This window comes from Urocampus carinirostris, chromosome 2, assembly GCF_059441175.1.
Source record: "Urocampus carinirostris isolate Australia breed hairy pipefish chromosome 2, RoL_Ucar_1.0, whole genome shotgun sequence".
NCBI lineage: Eukaryota > Metazoa > Chordata > Actinopteri > Syngnathiformes > Syngnathidae > Urocampus > Urocampus carinirostris.
Window position 1 is genome coordinate 11,309,919 of NC_142350.1, and position 25,741 is coordinate 11,335,659.

Consider the following 25,741-nt stretch of genomic DNA (forward strand, 5'->3'; position numbering starts at 1 on the left):
GTTCCTGGGCTTATCTTGTTCAAAAGAGACTCAATTAGGTTGTTTCATTTTAAAACAAAAATTTACACTGAGAATATTTATTTGTTAATAATAATATACGATTATTATTATTAATAATTCCTCATAATTATTTTTTAAAGGTATTTTACAAAATAATTAACCTCCAAAGTGTTTATTTGAGTAACAAATTGTATTAAAAGCTTTCAAAATACATGTATTTTTAAAATATCACAGAATACAAGATCAATTATTTTTCAAGACTCCTCCATTATATCAGGCTAAAAAAATGAGATTCGGTGTACAAAACAAGCAAGAAAATGTGCAATTTTGAGTAAAACTACAAAAAAAGTTTTTTTTTACATAATTCATTTAAAGGCTTCTTAACGTAAAACAACCCAAAAATGCTGTCATGTTCTTCATAATAACCCAGAAAGTTGGCTCAAAAATACACGGATTGCCTGATTCCTGCGACACGCCGCCATTACGACATCATTGTGAGTATTAAGTCCTTATACTTCTTTTTTATACTAACTTTAAACCGGTGATTTTTTTTCTTCAGATGAATTTTTTACGTCTCACTAGACTGCAGTAAGAATTTATCTAGTATTTTATTTTTACATATGTTTTATAATTCTGATTAATTTAATTTAGCAAATGCCGCTCATGAGGGCTCGACCGAATTCCCCCGTTAGTTGTACTTCCTGTTCTTTGCAAAATAAGAGCTCATCTATAACCTAATTTTCGACATAGGACAGCAGATGGCAGCATCATTTAACATGTACATTGTATGCGATGGAAGATGTTTAAGAAATGAAAAACAAAATTCTTTATCTAAATAACATAGCCAAGTTTTTAAGTCTCAACTTTAAGACATGACTTAAAATTGGGTCGTTGTTAAGGAATTCTCCCACAGCCTCCTGTTGCAATAAGAGTAAACACTCACTTAAGTGGCAATTGTAGTTTTCACACGCCCTTTTCCCCCTTCTGTACACTTAATCATCTAAACTTGCGCCCATTTGCTACAAGTTGTATCTTTTACAAGTGGCAAAAAAGTGCAAAAAAAGAAAAGGGGCGGAGTTAGGGGAATGCTTTTTTTCCCAACCATCCTACACGAAAGGCAGTGTGCAAACCCTGCGTCAGGGAGCCCACGGGAACCCACGCAGGACTCTAATTATTTGTCTTTTTTGTCAATAGGACAACAAGCTGGTTTTAAAAGTGAGGAAGAACCGGCTTCTGATGCTTAAAGAAAGGTAAGTGTCATTGATTAATTTCTTTTTAAAAATATAGACTACACTTTGTATTTTGTATTAAGAGGAAATTCTCAAGTTATTGTACAAATCTTTTTTTCTTCTTTACATTAACACCGAGTTCAGCTTGCACACATAAGGTAATGAGAAAAGGAAAACAGAGATTTTATATCTTAATATATGTTCATTATATCATTTAGATCAGTGGTGGGAAAACTACGGCCTGTGGGCCACATGTGGCCCTGCAGGCTTTTCATCCGGCCCGCCCAACTAAGCTTTGTATAAACCTGGATCACAAAATGTCTCAACGGACTGTCATAATATAATGACGGTATAAATTATAGTAAATAATGTTTTTTGGTGCCAACTTTGTTCCCATTGTCCAAAAACCACAGTGGCAGTAGCAGCAGTAGTAGTAGTAGTAACTTTACTACTACAAAAATGAACATCAAATTTAGTGCTTAAGACCAGATACCTAATTTATTATTTTGCTTTCATTTTAAAATGAAAAAAAAAACCTATAAAAATACAACAAAATACTCCGACAGTAATACTATAATACAAAAATACTACTATAGAAATATCACTCCTGAAATGCTACAAAAAATACAACTAAAGTAATATAACAAAAATACAAAAGACATTTGACAAAAGTACCACTATGAAAGTATTCCAAAGATACTGAAGGAAAAACTACAAAAGTTCTACAGAAATACTACAAAAAATACTAATGTGGAAATCCTTAAAAAGTACTTCAGCAGATACATGCAAAAGTACTACTATAGCCCAAAAAAATACTACTACAGCGTTGACTTCTTTAACGCTTTAACTCAACACATGTTAACCTTAATTCAAGTTAAAAAGTCTTATGGTTGAATTAGGTCAAGGTGAAAAAACTTCAAACAACTTTGTCTATTAACTGGAAGTCGGTGAGATAATCCTTAAAAGCTGATTTGAGTTTACTCAAGTTAAAGGGTTATATTAGAGCCAGGGTTTGGCCCTTTATCGAGAGGAAAGCTGGGGATCAGACATGAAACGGAATCACTTGTGAGTAGAAATGATGTCATGTCTCTTAAGTGGGTGCCACCCCTTCCCTTCTAAGGTTACTTTTCTCCAAATATTCCAACATGTCAAATCTCACTGTTTGCTCAATTTTCCAAAGAATATCTTCCACGGAGATTATCATTCTATTTAAAAATACGGGGAAGTTGTCATGTCGTTTTTTATGGCCGGCAAGAGAAATAATAAGAGATAGACAGGTGATCTCATAGCTCAAGTTTCGGTGATTAAAGGTGACAAATATGAATGTTTTTTCTTCAACTCCCCAAACAGACTAGGTTTTAGTAATGATGTTTACACAACCCCCTCTTTTGCGTAAGTTTGATGTCTGTCTTTCGTTCTTTGCCATTTATAGTCGAAACACCTCCGACACGGAAAGCTCTTCAGCGCAAAACTGGCTTACAATTGCAATCCAGATAGAAAGCATACGATTTCGCGGGACACTGTCCCGGAAAATGTATTTATTGGATCTATAGTTTTCAGCTACAATTCCACATTACTGAAAACATTTCTGTCCTTTAAAGGGCCAGAGTGTAATATTTAGTGCCTCCTAGTGATACAAAAAAACATTCGTTCAAGTAAAAAATAAAGACTTTCATTTAAATACTTGGCAAAAATACATACCAGTGTTCGTTTTTATAAAAAAAAAAATTGATTGAGAAATTTGAATTTTTTTGTACACAGTGGACTCCACACTTAGGCCATGTATGTCCGGCTCCAAGACACCACACTGTGTGGAACTGGCCGTCGCTCGCACCACACAACACATTGGCATCTAGTGGTCAAATATTACACACTGGGGTTTTAGGAGACTATTTAATGCTAGACAAATGTATACATTTATATAGTATATTCTTTGCTTTACTTATAATAGAGTATTGAATTCCGAATAATATGTATACATTTGTTTATTTTTTACTAATCTTGTTCTGGTTAATTCTGTGTAATAATCATTGTAATGAGAGTAAAATTATTTGAATTTATTTTAATTATTCTGGTTTCATTGCATTATTCATTGTTTTTTTTCCTTTTATTTTATATTTGCCATCCAATTTTGTTTCCCATTTCCCCTTTTCCCTTTTCCTTTTCCCTTTCTTTCCCTTTTCATTTCTTCTTTCCTCTTTCTTTCCATTTCAACTTTAATTTCAATTTTTTTCCTTTCCCTTATCCCCCTTTCCTTTTCTTTCTTCCTGCTTTGTTTTTTTAACTCTTCTCTTTAACTCTTTTCCATTTACCTTTCGTTTTTTTCCCTTTTCTTTACCTCTCTCCTTTCCCTTTTCTCCCTTCTTTGTCCTTTTCTTCATTTTTCCCTTCTTTTCTTTCTTTTTCTTTCCTTTCCTTTCTTTCTTCTTTCCTTCCCCCTTCCTTTTCTTTTACTTTTTCTCTTTTGCTTTCCACTTTTCTTTCTTTACTTTCTTTCGTCTTTCCTTTCTTTTCATTTATTTCCTTACTTCCCCCATTCTTTCTCTTTTCATTTTGTTTGATTTATTCTCTTCTCCCTTGCTTCCCTTCCCCTTTCCTTTATTTCCTCTCCCTTTTCCATTCTCGTTACTTTCCCTTTCCTTTTCTTTCCTTGCCTTGCCTTGCCTCTCCTTTCCTTTCACAAAAATTAACTCCTTCATTCCCCTAAAAGCTATACTGTATTCGTCAAATGTTTATCGGGCTGGCTGTGACTGAGATACTAAAATACCCACAGAAAATGTACCCTACTTTCCTTGCAATTCTTGATTGGCGCATGCGACCGTGGCATCGAGCGTTGGAAAACAACAGCACATTAAATGTCTTTGTGCCATGGGGATGAAAGGTGGCGCAGTCATCTGACGGCCGCAATAGAGCTGCTTTGTTTCTTTGTTTTTACTGTTAACTCTGTGCAAACCCTAGGGTGTCACTTTTCCTCCACAGCTGCAGGCCGGGCTCTTCTGCAGGTCACAAGTATTGTGTGCGCTCTTCCATCAATTTTCCCTTTCACCCCTCCACCCCCTCCCTGCCCGACCACTACCTCAAAGTCAAGGGTGTGGAAGTGGAGATCCAAACAATACTTGAACTGTACCGAGCAGGAGAACGCCGTTAAACCTCCTCCAAATCTATTCCACTGAGAAGAAACAGTTTCAAGTGGGGAGGTGGTTATAAACCCACTTTATTAGCAACTGTACCCGCTCAGGGTCAGTTGGCGTGTGTTGCGTTAACAGAAGAAAAGCGTTGATTGTTACCTCGAAAAAGAAAACGGCCTCCACATTTCCAACCAGTTTATGCTCTCATGCCGTTTTCCGAGCGTCACAATGTTTGGAAAATGTTCCGAGATGTGCTGCTGATATTTTCCACGCGGAGAAGCGTGCAATAATAACGTGGTCGTAAAGCTTTACAATGCAGATGCAAATAATTACACCTTATGTTCAAATGAGGTCTTATGTATCAACAATAAGCTAACAAAATTTTCCTTGGGTTGCTCACTAGTCAAACATATGTATAGAGGACCTAAAGTGCCAAAGTTGAAAAATATAGAAACAGAAACATATTCAAGCGAAAATGAAAAATAACCTAAAAATGTAAGACCAATATTCACATGTATATATATATATATATATATATATATATATAAAATGTGAAGTACATCTCAACAGTGTAAATGCTGATATTTCAAAATTATTCATTGTTTTTCTTTACAGACTGACAGATCTATAAATAAATCAAATAAATTCATAATTTAATAAAAAAATGCAGCTTCAAGTACAAAAGAAAGTTCTAAAACTATCAATACAGACATTAATTTGTATCTTATTGAATAAATAAATAGATAAATGATTAACCCCATTAAAAAAATCAAAGGAAATGAATAGAAAAATGTCATTCCTTCTAAAATAGAAATAAATCAAAATAAGCATAGGAATTCAATAGTATTAAAAGTTTATATACAAAAAAAGGACAAAAAAAAATAATTTTTGGATTTAAAAAGTACTATCATGATTTTTTTTTTCTCATGTGGAGAGTAATTGTATGCACAGCTGTTTAATGTCCCTGTCTAAAAGTTCAAAACATAAAATAAATAGTAGCAGGTGGGCTGAGAGAACAGCTGCAAACCACACAATGTGTCTACATTAAGACGAGAAACACAAGAGAAAAAAAAAGATCATCAGGAAGGAAAGCCATTGTTGTCCAATGATGAATGGAAAACCGGGACGTTTTTAGACATTTTTAGGGGGAAGTCGGACTGACCCCAAAACAGACATGGAATGTTTGGACTTACCAAGTTTTGTTTTCTATAGAAAACAATTCAGACCGAGCATTGTTGGTATCTGAGCAGTTCCTGGAACGAGCTCCTTCCAGCATCCTACGAAGAAGAAATTATGTTTATCTTAGTCCCTGTGTGTTTATCTGATACAGTTTCATCATTTGTTGTTACATTTGACGGCTGTGCTGACACACGGTATGTAAACTAGATGTAAAAGATGAGTTCTTTACACACCACGGAAGGTCGACGCTCGGGAGCAGGAAACATTTTCACGGATGATCATTATTCATAACAAACCGTTAAATTTATTTTCCGAAAAATCGTAGAGGCCGTCGCTTGTTTGTGAGCTCTGGGTTGTGTCATCGCTTCCAGTGAGGCAGTAAAGGGAGGATCGGATCGTTCTTTGTTCCACAAGGGACATTTTCTAAGCCGTTTAGTTTTTCAGCTTTTAGAGTGACAACAACATAATGTGACCAAATTAGGTGAAAAATTGCTAAGACAATAAAAAAAAACCTGAAATAAAACCACCAGCGGCAGATGTCGGGGACACAATTTGAAGTTATATTGGCAGTCTAACGGACCAAATGTTGTGAAAAGAGGCTAAAATTCCAGCGATATAACCCAAACATTCTGGTTTGAGGCTATCTGGTTGCTAAGATTGCGAACAATACTACTATTTCCTAATTCTTGGAAGTACAATAAAGGTTAAAATATGACAGTGTTAAGGAGGGTAATAGCCATCCGAGGAGTTTCTAGCAGCTAACTTAGGGTTACCAAACGGATGTGGTTTCGGGTTTTGGCTTGAAGTTGTCTCTCAGGTTAAGCGATTCCCTTGTTATTAGACCAAACATAACTAAAAAAAGGATAACACATGCCTCGCTTTTAAGGCGATGTGGTTTTGAGTTTTGGCTAATGTTGTGACTCATACTAAAAGTTTACTTTAAGCTGTCAATAGCCAATCAAATGTGGCTGAAGGAGGCAAAAATATGGCTAGCATCTAATGCAATCTGGTTTCTTGTTTGGCTAAAGGTTGGGACTCGGGCTAAATGATAACTCTAAGATATTTTTAGCCCAAGCCTGGCTAAAATAGACTGACAATAGCTTATCTTTAATGCGAGGTTGTTTCAAGTTTTGGCTAAAAGTGTGGACTCAAGACTAAATGATTACTTAACCAAGGCTGTTAGCCAACCAAATGTGGCTAAAATAAGCTAATATATGGCTAGCACTTAATGTGATGTTCCATGTTTTTTATAATAGTTGTAACTCAGACTAAATGATTACTTTAGCCGACAAAATGTAGTTTTAAAGAGGCCAAAATATGACGGGCGCCTAACACAAAGTGCTTTTGAGATTTGGCTGTTAGTTTTGACTCAGGCCAAATGATTAAACAAACAAATGTTGTCGAAATAGGCTAACAACGGCTAGCCTCAAATGGGATATGGTTTTAAGTTTGGCTAATAGTTTTGACTCAGGCTAAATAATTACTAAAATAAATTATAAGACAATAAATGGGACTAAAAGGGGCTAACAGTGACTACAAATACCTGGGTATATAGCTGGACAATAAACTGGACTGGACTGCCAACACAGAAGCTCTATGCAGGAAAGGTCAAAGCCGACTGTACTTCCTCAGAAGGCTGGCATCCTTCAACATCTGCAAAAAGCTCCTACAAATGCAGCAGCGCCAAGAAGAAGGATGCCTCTCGTCTTAATAAACTGGTGAGGAAAGCGGGCTCTTTTGTGGGCACAGAGCTGGACAGCCTGACAACTGTAGCTGGGAGACAGGCACTGAAAAAGCTGCGGTCAATCATGGACAATTCATCACATCTACTACACAGCATCATCTCCAAACGGAAGAGCAGCTTCAGCGACAGACTGCTGTCACAGTCTTGTTCCACGGACAGACTGAGGAGATCATTTCTTCCTCATGCCATGAGGCCCTTTAACTCCACCCGGGGGAGTAAAAGCCCACATAAAACCACACCTCCACATTGCATGTTTTATTACAGTGTGTATTTTATGTAGCGCTATTTAAATACTCTATATCAACACGTTACATTGGGTATTTATGTATTATATTCCTTTTACTTATTATTGTTTTATTTTCAACACAAGAATACTGCTGGAAGTGTGAATTTCCCTTAGGGCATGAATAAAGTATCTATCTATCTATCTATCTTACTTAATGATTACTTGAAGAGGTTTCTAGCCGGAATGTGGCTAAAAGAAGCTAACACATGGCTAGTATCTAACTTAACTAAGTTTCACATTTTGGCTAGCAGTGGTGACTCAAAAAATATTACTTTAAGAAGTTTTTAGCCAACCAATTGGGTCTAATAAAGGCTAACACATGGCTAGCTTTTAATGCAAAGTCCATCCATTATCTGCACCGCTTATCCTTAGTAGGGTTGCGGGGGTGCTGGAGCACATCTCAGTTGTCCTCGGGCAGTGGGCAGGGGACACCCTGAACTGGTTGCCAGCTAGTCGCAGGGCACACAGAGACATACAATTTACTCGCTCATTCACACCTAAGGACAATAGGGACTGGCCAATTAACCTTATATACATGTTTTAGGAATGTGGGAGGAAACCGGAGTGCCCGGTGGAAACCCACGCAAGCACGGGGAGAACATGGAAACTCCGCACCGTAAGGTTTGATCCCCTGACCTCAGAACTGTGCCGCGGACGCGCTAAGTACTTAATGCAAAGCATTTTTTATTAATGATGCCGATGGATTTTTTTTTTTTAGCTTTTAAAATACTACAGTATATATACTATATAGACTTAAACACACTCAAATAAGTTGGTGACTGGATATTCCAAAAACAGTGTTCATCTTAAACTGATTAATATTGCCTCTGTATATCGTTCTCACTTCTGTTGATTCATCCAAAAATCTGAAGCTTCCTTTCATTTCCTTCTATCTCCATGTTTGACCAACTCCCTTGAACCCTATCCTCCTCCCTTTGCCTTCTCGTTACACAGGATGTTTGCTAAACAGACTATTTTTTTGTCGGCAGGGGGTCATCTTGACATCATGAGCGATCGGTTCGACTGCAAGAACTGCGACGAGTCCCTTTATGGACGCAAATACATTCAGGTGGAGGGCCAGGCCCACTGCATTCCCTGCTACGATCGCTTGTATGCTAACACTTGCCAGGAATGTAAAGAAATCATCACTCATAATGCCAAAGTAAGCGGAATTTCCGTCAATTTTAGGTTGTATTAAACTTTAATGACAGTTGAGTCGGTTTAGCGCAAGAACCGATCCCCTTCCTGGCGTAATTTCACAAACTTCTTGAGTTGTTTTGCGTGAAACGCTGTTTAATTTTTATAAGGGGTTAAGAAAATGGGCTTTTTTGCTAAACCAACCGCAAATATTTGCCTGTAAGCCAGCTGTAGTGGTTTAGAACGAAAAAAAAAAAAAAATGTCACTTTTAGCAAGTCAAACCCCTCTAACCTATTGTGTTAAAACAACACCCAAATAATTTGATTTGTTTTGTCTTAAACGACCCTAAAAATCAAGTCGGCTTTCGCATACCAACATAAAAGAAAATTGTTTAAATTGACCAACCCTACATAAATGGAGATTTTTTTGTATAAAAACAACAGTAAATGTTGGATAATTTTGATTTAACCAAAACCTTTAAGACAACACCAAACATTTGTAATATTTATGTGATTTTCAATTAAAAAACCCACACCAACTCCAAAATATACTTTTTATCTTTTTAGACACCGTTGTTCATTTTGTATTAAAGACGCCTAAAAGTATTGAGTATATTTTTTGTAAAATAACTCTGAACAACTGGTCTGTTTAAGGCATCTCTTAATAATACTACCGGTAGCTTGTTTTTTAAACAATAATTTTTTTTTTTTTTTTCAAAGAAACCCAAAATCAAATAGATAAGACAATAATAAAATCAGATTTTCTTATTAAAAACCCTTACATCAGGGGTCTCTAAATTGGCGTCTGTGGGCACCATGAGGTCCCCTCAGGACCGCTAAGGTCCCCGCGGACCTGTTCTGAAAATAGCTCGCCAGTGCTGGGTCATTGTGATTTTTTTAATAGAATACATTTTTAAGAGTTGACCCTACGTCCAGTAATCAACATGGTAACAATATAGTATCCATCCGTCCATCCATTATGTGCACCGCTTATCCTCAGTAGGGTCGCAGGGGGGGCTGGAGCCCTACCCAGCTATCTTCGGGCAGTGGGCAGGGGATGCCCCGAACTATTATAGTTGTTTATTTACAAATGCATATCCAACTGGATGACCTTTGCTCTAATTAGTAACAAGAAGAGAATAATTTACTTTTATTGTCATTCTTTGTAACCGTGCACACAGAACAAAATGTCGATACACCCGACCCGTACAGTTAAACTGTAGCGAGCTGATGCAGCCGCAGCCAAACAGAGCGCTGCCATTTTAGACCAAACTGCTGTGTTGGGAGTCATTAGGTGACAAACACCCCCCAATTCCAACCCTTAATGCCGCGCGCCAGGCAGGGAGGCAATGAGTACCAATTTTGTAAGTCTTAATTGACTAGGCCGAGGCTTGAACCAGCGACCTCCCAGTCTTGGAGCGGGTGCCCTACCATCTAGGCTACCAAGCTGGTAGCTCTCAGCTTGAAAAAGATTGGAGACGCCTGACTTAGATTGTGGTGTTTGAATTAATTTATTTGTATTTGTGTATTTATTTTTATGTTTTAAATAACATTAAGCCAGGCAGTCAAATTTTAATGAACTTAGATGAATTTTCTCCCAAGAGAGTAAAAATATCAAGTAACCTGATAAGCAACAAACCGAAGGCTAATAGGTTGTAAAAAACAGAATCCACTTAAGAATAAACACAGTGCATTTTTGACACGATTCGGGTTATTTTTACCATAGACTGAAACTATTAAGTAACCTGAAAATGCCCAAACAGAAAGAAAGTCCCTCTAAAATCTGATTTCTGTACAGATGTTTTTACTCTTTCAATGCCATAGCGTATACATCCGTTTACAGAAGCATTGTCCCTGAGTGCCACAAAGTAAAAATACATTTTTCATGTTTTATTAAAAAAAAAAACTATTATTATAAAGGGTTTGGTGCACCCATCACTGGTACGTATCAAGCCTCTGGGAATGATTTCAGTATGATAAATCATTTCCTAGAGTTGCTTCCGTTTTTTTCAGCAAACGTGTTTGTGTAGGCGGTTTGTGTAGTCAAGCAGTTTAATGATAATCTCGACATATGGACAAATAGTAATAGGAAGTTAACTTCTAATCCGAGCTTATTCTTTTCAAAAAAAGACGACAAAGTCCCATGGTCATCGTCTTGTCAGAGAGGGAGGACGTTTCATGCATGTCTGCAGAAACACGGTCGCCTGAGGGGACAGGATCGCCATGGTGACATGAAGTTTATGCATAGTTCATGCATCAGTCCCGTGTTCTCACGATAAAATGTTATTACGCAAGCAAAGTCCCCTTGTGTATATGGAAAGCATTGTTTAGTTTTAAGAGGAATCACAAATGTAAAAAAAGCACAGAAGTGAAAATTCTTCTTGAAAGGCATCCTTTTACAAAAAGCTGTTTTTCTCAGAAGTCAAGCTTTCTTTTGACATCTCCTTTGCCTATGTGGCTATGTAACTACATTTTCTTTAGGCCTTCAAAATTGAGTCAAAATGGCAAAAATTGGCTGGCACAAGCTCTTCGAATTTGAGAAAAATATCAGGCATTGAATGAGTTAAGACCCCTTATAATTGTGTCCCTCTGTACTATACATATATACACATTATACCGTACATATACACTATATATATAACCAGTCCATTTCCTACCCAATTTGGATTTTCGTTCACTCAAGAGTGAAACTTTCAAGTAGCCTAATAAGCACTTAACAGAACGGCAAGTCCTCTCAACATCAGCCTCTGGGGAGGTCCGCACTCGCAGCATCCCTCCTTATTTCCATGGAAACCTCCCAAGAAAACACCCGCAAATGTCAGGAAGGCCACGAGTGTCCTGTGAATCATGAGCTCCCTGTGAGGGAGCGACAGTAAATTACCCAGCTGCTTACTTTGGCCCTCAAGACCGCTCACAAGACGAATTCCTCATCCTTTTCTCTCCCTCGCCTTTATTTTTGTAGTTGTAAAATCATGTTTTTGCCTTCTTTGCAACGGCTTCCATTTATCAAAAAATGAACTGCTGCTGAACTGAAGCACGAGCAGCAGGAAGACAAAAAAAACAGAAACACGCGACTGTTGTGTTTTTGCCATAGGCCCGAGTGATTTATTGTTTTTTTTACATTGCAAAAATACTAGGGAAATCTTTGGGGGGAAAATAAAGGAGAAGGAAAAAAAATTCCAAGCCAAATGATTTCAGTGCTATTGATGGATATTCTTGCTCATTTTGTTCATTTTCATGTTATCATATTTAGAAAACATTTTTACTATAAGTTTGTTCAAATTTCATCTCAAAATTTTGCTGTTCTGGGCTGCAAAACATAGAAATAAGATTTAGTTTTTTAAAAACAGATTCTTATTCTCACTAGGGCCGCTGGGTTTTTGAAAAAAGGAAAGTATATAAAAACATTTTTATACATATATATATATATATATATATATATATATATATATATATATATATATATAAATATATATATCTCATCTCATTTCATCATTAGCTGCACCGCTTATCCTCAGTAGGGTCGCGGGGGTGCTGGAGCCCATCTCAGCAATCAGTGGGCAGGGGACACCCTGAACTGGTTGCCAGCCAATCGCAGGGCACACAGGGACAGACAACTCGCTCGCTTATTCAACATACAAAAACAGGAGGACACATACAAACTCCACACAGGAAGTCCGGTAGCTGGATTTGAACCCACACAGGAGGTTCCCAAGACATCAGAACTGTGCCGCACACACGCTAACCACTGCGCCGCCGTGCTGCCATATGTGTGTGTGTGTGTGTGTGTGTGTGTATGTATACGTGTGTATATATATATATATATATATATATATATATATATATATTACACACACATCCATTCATCCATTGTCTGCACCGCTTATCCTCTGTAGGGTCACGATGGTGCTGGAGCCCATCTCAGCTGTCTTCGGGCAGTGGGCAGGGGACACCCTGAACTGGTTGCCAGCCAGTTGAACGGCACATAGAGACAGACAATTCGGTCGCTCATTCACACCTAGGGACAATTTGGACCGGCCAATTAACCTAACATACACGTTTTTGGAATGTGAGAGGAAACCGGAGTGCCCGCAGGAAACCCACGCAAGCACGGGGAGAACATGCAAACTCCACACAGGAGGCTTGATCTCATGACCTCAGAACGGTGCCACAAACGCGCTAACCACTGCGCCGCTCATATATATCATATCTGGGTGAAGTTAGGCAGAATCGACTAGAAAACCTCTAATAAAAACATTCCATTCATTAAATAACTTTAAAGGGACATTGTATAGTATTTAACGGTAGAAAAAAAATATTAAGAAAAAACAATATTGTTTTGAATAATTAGAACAAATGCATGAGGTATCTTTTTCTCTTTTTTATTTTTTTAAAGATTTAACTTATTAAAAACATTCCTCCTAAAATGTGATATTTTGGTGGTTTTCTATACAAAACAGACTCACCCCATTGCAACCCCCCAACAAAAAAAGATCATATTTTTTAGAAACCGAGACCCTTATTTAGTATTTATCTTATACTACATATTCTCCCTTAATTTACCAGTGAAACTTTCTACATTGTACTAAGGAGCGACCATTTTCTCGCACAAGTTTGGCCCTGGCTTAAGTAATTGTGTCTAATTTGTTTAAAAGTATTTTATTTTTGTAATCAAAATGTCAAGTAATTTATTTTGAACTAAATTGTATTCATACCACACTGCAGAATAAAAACTCAAACTTTACAAGTTTTGAACTCTTTCCCTGGCAATGACTGGGAAATCAAGGTTAAGGACCCCTTTTAAATCCAATGCAATTGATGCCTTTTGACATCCATCCTCCATTGTCTTTTGAATAAGCTGGCAATGAGTTAATTAAATCCTTTTTAGACCAGTACTATCTGTTACATGCGGGGGAGCAAACCAACGAAAAATAAACAACCTGGAAAGGGATAGGTTCAGCCAAGCTGCACTTGCCCAAGGCACACCACAAAAAGTAGTGCTGGTTGAACACACAGACTTAGTATAATCTTTTCACTAGTGGTTTTTATGTGACGTTTTAAATCTCCATGGCAACCACGGCTGCGACGCTTGTAAAAACGCAATTTCACCCTGCAGGAGCTCTTCTACAACGAGCAGCACTACCACGACCATTGCTTCCGCTGCAGGCTCTGCCAACGTTCACTAGCCAGCGAGCCCTTCACCAATCAGGATGACGCCCTAGTCTGCAGCGAGTGTTACAGCAACGAGTTCTCCTCCAAGTGCGTGGTTTGCGACAAGAAAGTCACGCCTGGTGAGATATCCAACTTTAAATGATACCGGCAGAAGGATGAACGATTGCTTGAGATTGCAAGCTTGGAATGGACAGAAAAGCTTCTGACCTTTAGAATAGAGGTTGTAGTGTCAGTCTTTGAGTATTCCTCCCGATTTCAGATTGTATCACATTGGTATGAGAAAATACAATATCAGTATTGTATCATAAGTGAAAAAGTTTCATCGGGACACCCTTAGTTATAAGAGACAGATCCCACCACCTGCCATCCTCTAGGAGGTGCTACAAGTCACTTAAAAATATTGTTGCAATGCACTATTCTTCATTGTATTATTATTATTATTATTATTATTATTATTATAACTTAGGCCAGTTTTATAAGCATTATGTTGTATTTTTTTGGCCTATTCATCCTGGACAGTCTTATCTTTTTTCATCTTGAAAGTCTCTTCTATATAACATGTTTCATACTGAAGTGCCATGTCTAATCTCCTTGCATATAATGTTTCAAAACGTTGATATCAATGAAAATAAAGACGATTCTAATTCTATTCAAAAGTGGAGTAGTGCAGAACAAATAATTGAACAATGACACGTTTGCATTGAACAAATAATCATTTTAGTAATAATTAAGTATAATTGGATCCACACACTAGCTGAGAATATATTGTTCAACTCGTAACTCATACCAGGAAGTGGCAAATGGTGTCCGACAACCGCAAAACAGGTTCACCCATCGTCTCGAGTAATCGTGTATTTTCAACTTCGGATGACACGCAAAGATAATGATCAGAGATCTCTAGGGATGCACCGAAATCCGATATTGCTTGGCCATAATGCCAAAACAACACAGAACTAAATAACAACAAATACATTTAAAACAAAAATAATTCAACACATTTATTTGGTACTACTGACTTGCCTATTAGCCATGTTGTAGAATAACAATTCAATTAAATCAAAGATAAAAATGAAGCATATTACTAAAAGCCGATTTTACTTACTTTTAATAAATTCTTCCTTTTTAATAAGTAATGATAATGATGATGGTGTGTTAGTTGGTGCAACCTAATGTATTTTTGCCATAGTAAACTAATATTAAATTCAATTTTTATTGCACGTAGCTTAGCAAAGACCAACGGACTTCGGGTAGAAATGGATTGAATGTTACAACAAAGTACGAGTTTATGAATCAATACCGCTCAACTGTGGATGGTTAGCGCCGTAGTGCTAGAATGTAAACATTAGCCAAAGTCTTGCGAGCGTCTAACATGGAAGTCATTTTTTTTATGAATGTTTGAAAAATGATAAAAAGCAAGAAAAAAAAGAATAGAAGAATAATAAGGAAAAAGGGAAAGCAAAAAAGGAAGAAATCAAAGCACACAATAAAAGAAGAAAGGGATACAAGAGAGAAAGAAAGGAAAATAGAAAAAAGGTGAAAAGCAAAAAAGAAAGGGCAAAAAGGGAAAAATATTTTTAAAAAAGGGAAAAATGAGTAACAAGGAAAAGAAAGAGGTAAACATGAAAAAAAAGGAAAACTCTTTTAAAAAAAATTTTTTTAAATGCCTTAAAATTACCAGAATATGACTTGTTGGTAATAGTTGGTAAAGCTCCGCCTTTATGAGCAAAAACAAGCGGCGTAGTGCAAAAACCCCGGCCCTAGCAAAAGCCAGCCTCACATGGCTCGCCTCACCTTTGACAACATCGTTTTTCTGAAACCTTTTTTCGGCCTTATTTTTATTTCAGGCAAAATAAAAAATGCACCGTTGATCAGAAAACATCTCGGTACCGAAATTTAGATGCATCCCTAGAAATTTCCTTTTGTCCTTCTCCGGCAGGATCGAAAATGTTGGAGTACAGCGGCTGCACGTGGCACGAAGATTGCTTCGTTTGCCAAGGCTGCGGCAAGTCTATTGCTGCGGAGGCCTTCATTCCCGATAAAAACGATTACTACTGCGTGCCATGCTACGAAGGCCGATTCGCGCCTCGATGCCGGCATTGCGACAAGGTGACACCTATTTTTTGCTCGAATGTTGCAGAGATGACCAGGAAATGTTTTGTTGCCTGGCAGGCTCTGACCAAAGGAGGGGTGACCTACAGGGACGAGGTGTGGCACAAAGAGTGCTTCCTCTGCACGGGCTGCAAGAGCATGCTGGCCGGACAACCTTTCACCTCCGAGGGGGAAAAACCGTACTGTGTCAAGTGCTTTAGCACCCTCTATGCCAAAAAGTGCGCTGGCTGCAACACGGCTATCACAGGTTGGTGAAGCCCTGGATAATGATGGTGCTGATCTACAGCGCTTATGTTGGTTTTTTTGGGACTATCTATCTATTTATCTACCTTGGTCATATCCCTCAAGAGGGGTGACCGACAGCAAGACAAACACATACAATAACAAAGAAGATAAAAGGGGAAAAAAAAAACACAAACATTTTTGGACCATGGCCAACCCAAATGCCCAAACACCCAAACAAGTTAGGCACCTCGGCACCTAAGTTGGTCATGCTTTCGTTCCTCCAGATGAAATGGGACACCAGAAAGCGGCCATGTCACTCGGGTCAGGGTGACACAACACACTCTTTTGTTAGACAGCAGGGCCCGACAGCTTTCACTGGTTTACCCCTGCCGCATCATACAGGTGCCCTGTCCATCCCTTAGAAAGCGCCCAAACATCCCACTATCCTTTTACAACACCTCTCCACTCATTCCTATCACGAACACTAGCTTCGCTTTTTTGATCAACTCTCCTTTGCATACCCACCAACACTAACGCTTTACGTGTTATACTACCACTTTTCGCTACTTAAACCCTTTACAATCCTGTATAATTTACTTAAATCCCAATCCAAGACGCACCCAAAGTAAATTGAATGCTGTTCTTGAACCATTGGGAGAATATGGACAGATTTGGTCTCATTTTAAATGTAATGCTCTCAAGTTTTGCCCCAAACTGAAATAATCACTGCAAGCGCTAATAACATTGAGTAATCTAACACTCACACAAATAGAAGGTTTTTATTCCTGCCTGATTTTTCTTTTCGCAATCACATGCCTGCAGTTGAATGTAGCATGGGCCATTTTAGCTGAAAAACAGCTGGGACAATAGCCTGAAAAGTTGATCACTATCTAAGGATATGTCTAGGCGTCCTCCAAAAGTGGCCATTTGCAGCATAAAATTGTAATTCTGAAATTAAAGTGTTTTTATTTAATGATTTTTTTTTTTTTGTATATACTTTTTTATTATTAATATAAGCATTATTTAAAATGATATGTGATTTGTATTTTCTTATGTGTTTTTTTTCCCCCTGCAATTCCGGTCCTTACATATCAACGGTGTCTTGACAGGTTTCGGCGACGGAAAATACGTTTCTTTCGAGGAGCGCCAGTGGCACCAGCCTTGCTTCAAGTGCTCCCGCTGCTCCGTTTCCCTGGTCGGCTCTGGCTTTTTCCCTGACCGCCAGAACATTCTGTGTGCGGACTGCAACAATGACGACTGAATCGACCCATTTCCGAACCGACACCACTGCATCACAAAAATCAGCAAAAATAATTAATTGTCTTTATTTGTATGCTAAAAGTAAACATTGTCTTTTTAAGTAATTTTGTAGCAGATAGTGTTTGAATAGTATTGAATAGTGTTTTTGCAAAAAAACAGATTTTAAAGGGGAAAAACAAGCCTTTTCAGCATTACATGTCTAACAGTATTATATTTCAGTTTTTCCTTAGTTTCTTATTACATGTCAATTCATGCCTAAAACCCCAGTGTGTATTACATAGCGCCATCTAGTGGTGTTGAAACATTTCCTTCATATGAATAAAACACTATTGAATGAAATAATAAGTCAAAAAACACATGTACCATCTCAGACACATTTTCAAAGACTCATAGGTATAAAAAAAATGTATTTACACTATATTATACATGCCCTTTGTAAAGGCCAACATATTTGCCAACATCTTACTACCACAGAAGCCTTGGTGACGATTTTGTGAAAGTAACTTGCCCCAGCGAGGCTTTAACCACTCAACAGCCAATGACTTTCCAAAGCTGCGCCCTGCATGTGATGGTCACCAATTTCCGTGATTCGGGCATTTCTGATCCGTTTTCCAGTTTCCTTCTCTAGCCAGTTATGTAAGTCACTTTGCTGCAGGTTTTGGCTTCTTGCTATTTGTGTTGGACGCTTGAGAAATCTGGTTTGCTATTGCAAGCTTTTACTGGTCTTATTGGTAGCTTCTCCCACTAGCTGCTAAATAAGCCACCTGCAACACCTCTGACCAACTCCGGCTATTCATTCTTTTCAGCCTCTCTGGCTGTATCCACTTGGCTCTTTTTTTCTTTGCCACTCTCAGAGATTAACACCAGCTTCCATGTCCTTAATTCAGGCATCTGGAGTTTTTTTACCGTTTCCTTCTCTAGCCTCAAATGTTAGCCATTTGGCTGCAGGCTACAGCTCCCTGCTATTGTTATTCTTAGTTGCTTTGTGTAAATAAATCTTACTACTTAATTGTCACTCGATTTCCACAGCTCATCATGCAATCTAACGTCTCTGAGTTTGTGATTCAGTCTTGTTATTTTCAACATGATTTAACTGTTTCCTTCTCTAGTCACTCATGTTGCCGAGTTCAGGGATTCAGGGTTCCGACGCTTGACAAATCGATCTTTTGCTGGCCTTTTTAGTAGCTTTTCCTGCTAGCCACTAAAGTAAGCCACTTCCATTAGCTCTGATCAACTCCAGCTAATCGCTTTTTTCAGCTGCTCCCAGTGTATCTAGATTGCTCGGTCTTCTGTTGTTGCGCACAGGGATTAACACCAGCTGGCATGTCTTATCGCTGGCTAAAATCTCTCTCTGCTCACGCAAAAAATATGGAAGTAGGACTTCTGAATATTCTGATGCGCTATTCTAATTCTAATTTACACACTGGCACTTTAATAATGGCTAACACATATTCTCAATTTTTGCCATTGGTTGGGTCGCATATTTTCTATACGGATTTTCCTCAGACTTTGAATATTATCAAAATATATCATCAAATCACACACATAAACCTAATTTAATTTGTTTACACTACTGTATTTTTCAGACTGTAAGCCGTACCAGATTATAAGGCACATTCACAAAAAAGTCTTTTGTGATATATTTTCTTATTTATAAAGTGCACTAGACTATGACGCGAGTGGAATTAAAATCATAGTCAGAGCTATGCTTGCATAAAAATCTAATAAATACATCTAAATTGAACGAAATGTATTTCATAGAACATAGATTAACATTTGAACATGTGGTTTCACCAGTAAAATTAATCTCAGCAACAAACAATTAACTTTTTAACCCCAAGAGTGCACTGGAAGACCACTCTATATGTTTCTCAAAGGCAGAACAATTACCGTACGCAGTATTTTTTAACAACAATTCAAACATTAGAGCTTAATTTTGAACAGAACGTTACCCTAAACAAAGGTCTTCACTCATTCAAGTAATAAGGATACAGTTCATACTTACGGACAGCCTACCTGTCAACCTCCACGGCTCCATGCCCGTACAAACTGTCGTATTTTCCCGTACAAAATATAAGATAATCAAATAACTTTTTTTATGTGAGCTCATTGCAGTTTGTGTTTAACAATTAGCGTTGTTGGAGTATAATAATGATAACATTACGTTAGAAAAGTTGCATGCTTATATGTTGTTTCAAGAGAGTATACTAGTGATAAACGCGCCAACATAGAGCAGTAATGTTTTTGTGAAGACTATTTGTTGTATTTCTGTATGTTCACTTTTTTATGTAAGAAGAAAACATTTTATTAAAATTCTTGAAAAAACAGACAACTAAGACTTGCACAAGACTTAACCCCTCCCACGTTTCATCCCTTAATGTAGGGCTCCCATGCGAACTGACTCTTACAATTGCCTGACTAGAGCATATAAATATTTACAGTTCAGCACCCCCTGTCCCATTTGTGAAAACAGAACCATGATGTCAAGATTCCAAGCTTATGTAGTAAAAAAAGGAAGGCATGTGTTTTTTTTATTTTTACACATCATTTACGCATAATGGTGTCATCCGAACAATTAAAATGAGGTTTTTCGTCATTATCCCACTGTGGTGACAGTAACATCCTGCCATTTCCTGCTTTTCATCGCCTTTTATGACCTTGATTGCCCTTGGGTCATTATCGACTCCAGATGAAAAATAAATAATTAAAGGGCCATGTGGTGTTGTTTTTCTGGGTCTGCTTTCCCAGGCCTCATCTTGAAATATATTTGACCTTGTTTGAGGCACTGAAGCAGAGCAGGACTTGTTTGCTCCCGAGAGAAAGCATATATGAGCCATGTCATGTCATTCCGGACTCTCAAGATATTTTATTAGAAATTAGGATGTGGATTAAGTCCCCAGGAAGATGCCCAATTGTATCTTCGAAAAACCATGCCATTGTTCAGTATCTTAATTTTCTTCTACTGATGAGCCAAGTAACTGTAAGATTCATCCATGTCAGTAGGTGGCAGCAAAATACTATCTTGTTTTTCATTTTTTTTATACAATTGGCAGAGGCACGGCAGAGGGGTGTTGAGCACACAGACCCATGGTGCGGAGGTACAGAGGTCAATTCAAGCTACCGTGGCCTCCCTGTGCAGAGTTTGCATGTTCTCGCGGTGTTTACATGGGTTTCCTCCCACATTACAAAAACATGCATGTCAGGTTTATTGGCCTGTCCAAGTTGTCCCTAGATGTGTATGAGTAAGTGAGTTGTCTATCTCTGTTTGCCCTGTGACTAGCCAGCCAACAGTTCAGGGTGTTCCCTGTCCCCTTTGTTATTTTCCAGAAAAACAAGATGAGCTGTTTAAAAATTCACTGCAAAAAAAGATAAAATAACTTCTATATAATTATGCCTGATTTTAATTGGTTATTTTGTTTTTTTTGTATCGTGCGATCTTTATTGCCTCTTTGTATTCTGGGAAGAGGCAGTAAATTCATCTGTGCTTTATGTTGTGCATATTTGACAATAAAGTTATTATTTTCTTATTTTTTGCTAAAATAAAACAAAACAGAAAAAAGTGTTCCACTGAGAGATAATTTGTGATCACGGGTCCTTGAGAGGCAGCAGATTACATTTTTTTGCACAGCTAAAATAATGAAATAATAAAATAATTTAAAAATCTTGTGAATGCATTTGCTGATTTTCTTTAACATTTTACTATTTCCCCCCAAAAAATGTGTTCCTAGGTTGATAAATACTGTGATAAATGCTATAATAATCTTTACCGTAGTTTGACATCATTCCTAAAACATTCCTCCTTTTTGTGTTTTCGCGACTCGTGCAGATTTGCAAAAGCAGTTTCAAAGAAATGTCCCAAACAAAGCCCGTCCTCTCACTTGTCACCCGAAACCGACAATTTTCTACACAAAACGCCTCCAGGCCACAGACTGCCATTTCCTCTCAAGAGGACAACAAAAAATAAAAATGATAATTACTATCTGGCGGTTGCGTCTCAGGAATCTGGCTCGGCTTAGCGTGTCACGATCGAGAAGCTTGTTCGATTTTTCTCGTTGTGTGTTTGTCGCCTTAGTCATAAGGAGGAATGCGGTGATTCGAGAATTTTCCAGACGCTTACTCATGAAACCACGACCTTCTCTATTTACTCTAGCCGGATTTAGTGGGTAAAAGAAATAATGACATGTTATCTGGGGTGTCAAATTTATTGCCATTGGTTGGGTCGCATATTTTCAATACGGATTTTCCTCAGACTTTGAATATTATCAAAATATATCATCAACAACCTACCTGTCAACCTCCACAGCTCCATGCCCGTACAAACTGTCGTATTTTCCTGTACAAAATATAAGATAATCAAATAACTTTTTTTTTTTTTTCGGAATGATGCATGATAAGAAATCCCCAGGCGGCAGACGCATGCGATTGACAGATTTGCGTTTTTCCGTACAGATTTCCTTGTATGTCGTACTCGTCTTAAAATGCACAAAAAACGTACTTTGTACGGCAAAACCGTACAGATTGACAGGTATGGGACAACTATTGTCCAAAGGAACAGCAAAAGAGGATTTGCAATGAGTGTTTGAAAGTTGGCCTCCTTTTAGCAACAAACAATTGAAATATGAACTATGAGAAGGCGCTCAAGACCACTCTGTATGTCTCTCAAAGGCAGAACAGTTACCATATTCAGTATTATTTAACAACAATTTAAACAACAATACGTAATTTTGTACAAAATGTTACCTTAAAAGGCAGCACGGCGGCGCAGTGGTTAGAGCGTGTGCGGCAGAGTTCTGAGGTCATGCGATCGAACCTCCTGTGTGGAGTTTGCATGTTCTCCCTGTGCTTGCGTGGGTTTCCTCCGGGCACTCTAATTTCCTCCCACATTCCAAAAACTACATGTATCTTAGGTTAATTGTCCCTAGGTGTGAATGAGCAAGCGATTTGTCTGTCCCTGTGTGCCTTGCGACTGGCTGACAACCAGTTCAGGGTGTCCCCTGCACACCGCCCGAGGATAGCTGGGATGGCCTCCAGCACCCCTGCGACCCTACTGAGGATAAGCGGTGCAGATAATGGATGGCTGTTACCTTGAACAAAAGTCAAGTAATCACAATACATTTCAGACTTTTGGGTTGGGTTGGATCCCTTAACCACTAGGACAATAGGGGCACTATTTTATATGGTGTGTCTATATAAGGTCCCACAGTTGAGTGTGAATGTCAGAGCACAAACACCAAGCAGGAAGTCAAAAGAACTGTCTGTAGACCTGCGAGACAGGATTGTCTTGAGGCACAAATCTGGGGAAGGATACAGAAAAAATTCTGCTGCTTTGAAGGTCCCAATGAGCACAGTGGCCTCCATTATTCGTAAATGGAAGACATTTGGAACCACCAGGACTCTTCCTAGAGCTGGCCGGCCTTCTAAACTGAGCGATCGGGGAAGAAGGGCCTTAGTCAGGGAGGTGACCAAGAACCCGATGGTCACTCTGTCAGAGCTCCAGCGTTCCTCTGTGGAGAGAGGAGAGCCTTCCAGAAGGACAACCATCTCTGCAGCAATCCACCAATCAGGCCTGTATGGTAGAGTGGCCAGACGAAAGCCACTCCTTAGTAAAAGGAACATGGAAGCCCGTCTGGAATTTGCCAAAAAGCACCTGAATGACTCTCAGACCATGAAAAACAAAATTCTCTGGTCTGATTAGACAAAGATTGAACTCTTTGGTGTGAATGCCAGGCGCCATGTTTGGAGGAAACCAGGCACCGCTCATCACCAGGCCAATACCATCCCTACAGTGAAGCATGGTGGTGGCAGCATCATGCTGTGGGGATGTTTTTCAGCAGCAGGAACTGGCAGACTAGTCAGGATTGAAGGAAAAATGAATGCAGCAATATATGGAGATATCCTGGATGAAAACCTGTTCCAGAGCGCTCTTGACCTCAGGCTGGGGCGAAGGTTCATTTTTCAGCAGGACAACGACCTAAAGCACACAGCCAAGATCTCAAAAGATTGGCTACAGAACCACTCCGTGAATGTCCTGGAGTGGCCCAGCCAGAGTCCAGACTCAGAGTCAAACATCTCTGGAGAGATCTGAAAATGGCTGTTTTAAAACGTCTCCCATCCAACCTGATTGAGCTTGAGACTTATTGCAAAGAAGAATGGGCAAAACTGCCTAAATATAGGTGTGCTAAACTTGGGATGTGGGATCATATTCAAAAAGACTTGAGGCTGTATTTGCTGCCAAAGGTGGATCAACAAAGTATTAAGCAAAGGCTGCGAATACTTATGTAAATGTGATTTCTTAGTTTTCTATTTTTAATAAATTTAAAAAAAAAGTTAAAAAAAAAAAAGTTTTTCACATAGAATTTTGAGATAAGAGATTAAATTAATACAATTTGGAATGAGGCTGTAACATAACAAAATGTGGAAAAAGTGAAGCGCCGTGAATACTTTCCGGATGCACTGTACGTACTTCGATCAAAAACAAAAACCTTATCACCAGCCTCGCTTTGCTCATGAGGGATGATAATAATCGGTATGCCAAGAACACGTAGAATTTTCAGGGGTGACAGACATTTTTTGATGTAGCCACGCCCACCTCTGAAATTGCCTAACCTCAACTATGATTGTACATTGCTCACTAAACTATGTATAACTGCGACAAGCCATAATAATAGTGTCTCCACAATATTTTTGGAATGCTCTTGCACAAAAGAACATTTTCACATTGTCCTAGAAGTTAAAACATTTTCACCTCCAAATTAAAAGGTGTCGTTGCTCTGGTGTAGGAAACAATTTGAGAACGCCAAATGAAACGTGACTCTAAGGCGACAGTAAAACCAGGGAATGTTTTTGGGAGACTGCAGTTTATCCATTACCGTGTCTGCCAAGGTTAGATTAAACTATTACTTATTTTCCAGTTTATTTGTCAGGCGACAGCTGCCTTAGTCTCGTAAAGAGATTTTAAATAATTTATTTTTGCTATGTTTAAAGGGACAGTGTGTATTATTGGACCACTAAAAGTCACTGTATTGTGTCATACAACCAAAAATTGAGCGCTAAAAACAAGAGGAAAAGTACAAACAACTGAGACTCAGTGACCAAACCAAGCTTTTGGGTTTTGGGCTACCTGTAGCACAGTGACGTGCCATGCATTTCACACCTCGGCCTTCAATAGTGTTACAATACAACCCTAAATAACTATTTTTTGGCTAAAAATAAACATTTTAGGAACCTACAATTGCGACACAAATCAAAAAACATTAATAACCTCATAAATTTACAATATTATGAAAAGACATAGCCAATTTTACTCACCAAAAATATTTTTCTTTGTGCACACAATTCATTCTTCTTTCTTTCCCCAAGATGATGTCAATTAATCTTTCTAATAGATTATCCCTGCATTTCACTTCCATCAAGAGGTTCTTTTCTATCACGATCGAAACTAATGCTGAAAGTCCGGTCATATTTGTATTCGATTTAAGGCTAAAAATTTCTGCTCAGCAGAAGCAGTGGACATGGGGACCTTCACTTTTTCGTTGTGATATTTCCATTACTGTCCGCTAGCCAATTATAGTTTGTGAAACCGCTGTTTCCTTAAGCCTTGTAGAAGACCCTGGCTCCGCCAACTCAAAAATCTGATTGTCTAAACCAATACTTTATTGTCACTTTTTTATGATTCAAGGTCTTCAAAGCTCATTGTGAAGGTCTCTGGGTAAATGCTTGACCCTGGCAACAAGTAATGGCTGAAATGAGATTGGGTAAATGCTTTAATATGGAAACACACATCTGGAAGAACCACAGCCAGGGGAAAAGCAATGAAAGGAAACTGGCAGACAATTTGTAATAATTCAATATGTATTCGTGGACAAAATATAATTAACATCCCGATTCGGATATTTTTAATGCCAAGAGAGAAGGCCTTGAAGGCCCTGACGGCCCACCACTACTGTAGCAGCAAGATGGCAGCCCATTATGTCGATTCGTGTTTTGTAAAATTATTTGGTTTTTACTGCTGTCTGTTTTGTTTGGATCCTTTAAAACCACTAGGGACGTAGGGGCGCCCATCCCTCTCCAGGCCATTTAATGTTTCACCATTAGTTGCTTGATAATACACTGTGTCTCTGCAAAAATATGCCTCAGTAGCATATATATATATATATATATATATATATATATATATATATATATATATATATATATATATATATATATATGTATGTAACGGGTGTAATTATAACTTTTGTTTTATTGAAATTCCTGCTGAAATATGTTGTAT

General features: G+C 38.3%; 2 protein-coding genes across 2 annotated transcripts in view; one reads left to right on the plus strand and one right to left on the minus strand.

Moving 5' to 3' along the window:
• The window catches only part of ppt1 (palmitoyl-protein thioesterase 1 (ceroid-lipofuscinosis, neuronal 1, infantile)), a 45,831-nt gene that overhangs the window by 13,628 nt on the left and 6,462 nt on the right, over positions 1 to 25,741 (minus strand). Inside the window, exon 2 of the mRNA XM_088328897.1 lies at positions 5,551 to 5,634. The gene's annotated coding sequence lies outside the window, so the exon portion shown is untranslated. The remainder of the gene's footprint in view (positions 1 to 5,550; positions 5,635 to 25,741) is intronic.
• Positions 888 to 21,083, plus strand: LOC148371036 (four and a half LIM domains protein 3-like). The gene is made up of 6 exons (XM_088328898.1): positions 888 to 1,250; positions 8,556 to 8,728; positions 13,820 to 13,994; positions 15,812 to 15,981; positions 16,045 to 16,231; positions 17,319 to 21,083. Exons 2-6 carry the CDS (start codon positions 8,573 to 8,575, stop codon positions 17,468 to 17,470), a joined length of 840 nt encoding a protein of 279 aa, XP_088185024.1. The 5' UTR covers positions 888 to 1,250; positions 8,556 to 8,572; the 3' UTR covers positions 17,471 to 21,083.

Excerpts from the sequence above, each read along its gene's own strand:
- LOC148371036 (XM_088328898.1), top strand. The coding sequence starts at position 8,573 with ATGAGCGATCGGTTCGACTGCAAGAACTGCGACGAGTCCCTTTATGGA. Across the intron at positions 15,982-16,044 it reads GATGCCGGCATTGCGACAAG|GCTCTGACCAAAGGAGGGGT; the intron begins GTGACACCTATT and ends GTTGCCTGGCAG. Across the intron at positions 16,232-17,318 it reads CTGCAACACGGCTATCACAG|GTTTCGGCGACGGAAAATAC; the intron begins GTTGGTGAAGCC and ends GTGTCTTGACAG.